At 46.7% G+C, this 5,377-nt stretch overlaps 1 protein-coding gene across 4 annotated transcripts in view; it reads right to left on the bottom strand.

Moving 5' to 3' along the window:
• The window catches only part of MYNN (myoneurin), a 19,409-nt gene that overhangs the window by 12,762 nt on the left and 1,270 nt on the right, over nucleotides 1-5,377 (bottom strand). For all 4 annotated transcript variants that reach the window (XR_001360659.1, XM_014533584.1, XM_005886553.2 and 1 more), the window contains exon 2: nucleotides 4,953-5,253. Coding sequence is in view for 3 of the 4 variants with exons in the window: in XM_014533584.1 (XP_014389070.1) it covers nucleotides 4,953-5,218 (266 nt within the window). In the remaining variant the exon portion in view is untranslated. The remainder of the gene's footprint in view (nucleotides 1-4,952; nucleotides 5,254-5,377) is intronic.

Raw genomic sequence — 5,377 nt, 5'->3', positions numbered from 1 at the left:
TATAAAATGAATAATCTTTGGAATCAAGTTAATACTCTATTTGCAATGATAAAGCACAAATGCCCCAGATACAAATATAATCATTGTCTTTTATAGAAAATGTTTTTTCCATGTATATAGTATTTTCATTTTCTAAAAACATTATGTTTCTCAAGTATTTTTACTGATTTTGGTACATAATCTATTATTAAATTACAATAAATGGGAGACACCATTAGAATGAAAGCCAAATTTACTTTATCATTTTTTATACTTTGGTCTCATATTATAATTATGTTTAGTGCTCCATAAAATGAACCATCAAACAGATAACAAGGTCAGGTAATCTTTAAGACCAATATGAACTAGCATTGTGTCACTCATTAAAACTTAATTCATACAAATTATGTATCTATTTCATAGGTAGTCTATAATCTCATTACAGTTAAGAGAACCAATCAACAGTTTTTATGTCAATAATTGATATGCTTTTGTTTCCAAGCATGAAGTTACAGTGCTTGAAAATCTGCTTTCACCTTTTGAACTGTCATTGAAAGTCATTTAATTACATATAGCAGGTATCTGGCTAAATGCTTTATATGAATAATTCATTTAATCCTCAGGACATGCCTATGAAATCCTATATAGTAAAAGGGTAATATGCAAATAGACCAAACTGCAGAAGGAACGAACAACCAATCAAAGTGTTATATGCTAATGATATGCTAAGGTTGCTCAACCGCTCGCTATGACGTGCACTGACCACCAGGGGCAGACAGTCAACTGGTAGACCAGTCACTATGATGTACACTAACCACCAGGGGGCAGATGCTCCAACTGGCAGGTTAGATTGCTGCTGGGGTCTGGATGATTAGGCCAGACACACCCTGGAGCCCTCCCATAGTCCCTCCCCGGCCCAATCGTGCACCAGTGGGGTCTCTCAGCCTGGCCTGCGCCCTCTTGCAATCAAGGACCCCTCGGGGGGTGTCGGAGAGCTGGTTTCAGCCCAATCCTGCAGGCCACCCCCCTTGGGAGGGCGCCAGATGCAGGGCTCATGGCTGGCAAGCGCTGAGCCTGTGGCAGGCACAGTGGGGCCGGGATGAGCGGGAGCTGCAGGTAGGAACTGCAGGCGGCGTGGGACTGCAGATTTCGGCCTGATCCCTGCAGGCCACCAAGAGGGTCCCACCCGTGCATGAATTCGTGCACTAGTCCTCTAGTCTATTATAATATCCACTAGAGGTCCGGTGCACAAAAATTTGTGCACTTGGGGGGGGGGAGGAGAGGGGGCCACACACCCTTCAGGGTGGGGGTCCCCACTGGGGTGCCTGGCCAGCCTGGATGAGGGGATGATGGCTGTTTGCAGCTGGTCACACACCCTTCAGGGTGGGGGTCCCCACTGGGGTGCCTGGCCAGCCTGGATGAGGGGATGATGGCTGTTTGCAGCTGGTCACACACCCTTCAGGGTGGGGGTCCCCACTGGGGTGCCTGGCCAGCCTGGATGAGGGGATGATGGCTGTTTGCAGCTGGTCACACACCCTTCAGGGTGGGGGTCCCCACTGGGGTGCCTGGCCAGCCTGGATGAGGGGATGATGGCTGTTTGCAGCTGGTCACACACCCTTCAGGGTGGGGGTCCCCACTGGGGTGCCTGGCCAGCCTGGATGAGGGGATGATGGCTGTTTGCAGCTGGTCACACACCCTTCAGGGTGGGGGTCCCCACTGGGGTGCCTGGCCAGCCTGGATGAGGGGATGATGGCTGTTTGCAGCTGGTCACACACCCTTCAGGGTGGGGGTCCCCACTGGGGTGCCTGGCCAGCCTGGATGAGGGGATGATGGCTGTTTGCAGCTGGTCACACACCCTTCAGGGTGGGGGTCCCCACTGGGGTGCCTGGCCAGCCTGGATGAGGGGATGATGGCTGTTTGCAGCTGGTCACACACCCTTCAGGGTGGGGGTCCCCACTGGGGTGCCTGGCCAGCCTGGATGAGGGGATGATGGCTGTTTGCAGCTGGTCACACACCCTTCAGGGTGGGGGTCCCCACTGGGGTGCCTGGCCAGCCTGGATGAGGGGATGATGGCTGTTTGCAGCTGGTCACACACCCTTCAGGGTGGGGGTCCCCACTGGGGTGCCTGGCCAGCCTGGATGAGGGGATGATGGCTGTTTGCAGCTGGTCACACACCCTTCAGGGTGGGGGTCCCCACTGGGGTGCCTGGCCAGCCTGGATGAGGGGATGATGGCTGTTTGCAGCTGGTCACACACCCTTCAGGGTGGGGGTCCCCACTGGGGTGCCTGAGCCTCCTGGATGAGGGGATGATGGCTGTTTGCAGCTGGTCACACACCCTTCAGGTTGGGGGTCCCCACTGGGGTGCCTGGCCAGGGATGAGGGGGGGATGATGGCTGTTTGCAGCTGGTCACACACCCTTCAGGGTGGGGGTCCCCACTGGGGTGCCTGGCCAGCCTGGATGAGGGGATGATGGCTGTTTGCAGCTGCTCACACACCCTTCAGGGTGGGGGTCCCCACTGGGGTGCCTGGCCAGCCTGGATGAGGGGATGATGGCTGTTTGCAGCTGCTCACACACCCTTCAGGGTGGGGGTCCCCACTGGGGTGCCTGGCCAGCCTGGATGAGGGGATGATGGCTGTTTGCAGCTGCTCACACACCCTTCAGGGTGGGGGTCCCCACTGGGGTGCCTGGCCAGCCTGGATGAGGGGATGAAGCAAGGAAGCCTCATGTTTGCTTCCAGCTGCCTGGCTGCCGGCTGCCATCTTGGCTGACAGTTAATTTGCATAAGGATATGCTGATTAGCCAATGGGAAGGGTAGCGGTCGTACGCCAATTACCATGTTTCTCTTTTATTAGTGTAGATTTTACATACAAATGAAGGGTCAAAGGTCCAAGGAAATTAAATAATTTTTCCAAGGTAAGTGTTAGAACTAAAATTTGACCAAGGTAATCTGGCTCCTGAGTTCACTTAATTCTCTGCTACTCTGTTTCCTCTTTCTTTGTGTTTAATGTTATTTTCTTTCTTAATTTATTTTTTAAATTAATAACTAGCATTCTAGATCTTAATTTAAAGGAGGGAGGGAAGAGGGAGGGGGAGAGGGGGAGAGGTGAAGAGAGAGAGAGGAAGAGAGGAAGAGAGAGAGAGAGAGAGAGAGACAGACATCAGTCGACTCCCGAAACCTGGGTATGTGCCCTGACCAGTACTTGAACCTGCCACCTCTTGGCGTATAGGCTGATGCTCCAACTAACAGATCCACACTGGTCAGTGCTATTTATTCTGTTTTTTTAATCACTAAGTTACACAGACTTTCTATTTTTGGTAAAGTCGTCTCTTACATTATGGCTGGGCGCAAACAATTAGCTCCTCGGGAAAGATATGCACCAAAAAGATTGACCGAACATCTGGCTTTTGTTTATGAAAGCGTAAAGTCAGATGCTCTTCAGTGTGTTCAGACCAACTCGATATTTTCCTGGCAAAGTTCACTGAGAAAGGGAAAACACTAAATTGAAGAGCAACCAAAATGCACTGGTTTTGTGGTTATTTTATATTAAATATTCTGAATTTTTAATCAGAGGCACTTCTATAGTCAACTACTCAATAAATTTAAATAATTTATCATCAGATTAATGTATTACATAGCTGTTCCTTTATTCAACTCATACGGAACTGACTCAATGAATACACCATTTAAAAAATAATTCCGAAACGGCATGAATGTTTCTTTTTCAAAAGTATTAACGAACACCATGGTTCTAGCTTTTTAAAGAGATGCATTTCCATGATAAGGTGCAATATAAAAGAGAGGGAAGAATTTTGTTTAATGTGCATGTGCTTATATCTACAAAATCATCTGGAAAAGAAAAAATATTTTTCAAAATGTTAATGGTTATCAACAGGTGGCAGAATTTCAGGTGTTCCATTTTTTTCTTGTAATTTTTCTCCAAGAAATGTAGAATTAAAGTGGGAGAGGAAGGTAGAGAAGAGAAAACCAAGGAAACTAATGTTCACTGGGAGATGGGCCTTCAAGTAAATCCTTAATCTTCACAATAATATCCAGGTAATTATTACCATTCTCATTTTTAGAGATGGGAAAACTGAGGCCCAGACAGGTTGCATCTTGCTCAAAGAGACATAGTGACTGACAGGCAAGATCTAATTCTAAAGCCCATAATCTTTCTATGTAAGAGATGCAGGAAAGACAAGAGTAATCTGGATTCTCCTTCTTTAAATCCACTCCACCTTTTCCCCCACAAACTAACTGATATTAAGCTAATTGTACAGATCATTACCTATCGTAGACACACAGTGCCTTCGTTAAGTCCTCAGTACCTTTCTCCTGTTGGAGCAGTGACAGCATTAAGCATATCAGAGAACCACTGGAGCACCTAGGACCTAACTGAAACATTAGTATTGATAACTTTACAAAGATAACAGGGCTCACTGCCACTGAAGTTATTTTCCTGAATCAAGATCAGGAAGAGATCCTGCACACTGCTATTTATAGCTGGAAATGGGAGCAACTATTAAATGAGCACAGAGGTTCTTCCTTCTTTCTCCAATCTATACTCCCTCACCTCAAACAACTTAAGAGGCAGGGGAAAGTGAGGGAGAGAGAAGACCAGAGGAACATAAAGACCAAAGAGCACGGGGAAACTAGAATTCACTTGGAATTCACTGTGTTTAATCTTCAAATCTACATAACTGAAATCACCGGCTTTGTTTCAGTAGGTAAATCAAATATGTCAGAAACAAGGCTTTTAATCACATTCACATCCGTGCTTAAAAAAATGTGGTCTGTTCATCAAAATCAGTGCTACTGACTTCTTTAAAAAACAAACAGAAAACAACATTGTGCACATCAATATTTGAAGACTCCAAGTTCAGGGACTGAATGTAACACATACAAATCTACTTTTGTTCCTAAGACTACCCATTAGCTTTTATAAGTGAAGAAAAAAAGCAATGTGTACTTTACCTGTCAAGGTTTAAAGTTCCTGTGTATATAAACTCCAACAGTTTCTTAAATCCATCTGCCTTCACCTGACTCTGATCCAGAAAGACGTTGTTGTCGGAAGTGCTTCTGTAGATGGCACCGAAATACTCACTGAACGAGGCCAGCACATTCCTGTGAGCTTTAAACTGGAATTCCCCAATCACGACGGTGCAGTCACAGAGAAAGCCTGCTTCCCGCTGTTTGTTCAGCCTCTCCAAAAGGTGCTCACAGTGGTGCGAATACTGCATTTTGAGACCGGAGTGGAACTTTATTTACCCTTGTTCTAAAAGACAAAAAGAAATGGCAAGTCAGTAATCCTAAGTTTTCCTCAAACGTGTCACCCAAGCAATTGGTAAGGGGAGAAGGGCCGTAGGACCTAACATGAACGGGAATACAGTCGGTTCTCA

The sequence above is a fragment of the Myotis brandtii genome, unplaced genomic scaffold (genome assembly GCF_000412655.1).
Source record: "Myotis brandtii unplaced genomic scaffold, ASM41265v1 scaffold99, whole genome shotgun sequence".
NCBI classification, from domain to species: domain Eukaryota; kingdom Metazoa; phylum Chordata; class Mammalia; order Chiroptera; family Vespertilionidae; genus Myotis; species Myotis brandtii.
This window is presented reverse-complemented; position numbering and strand designations above follow the sequence as displayed.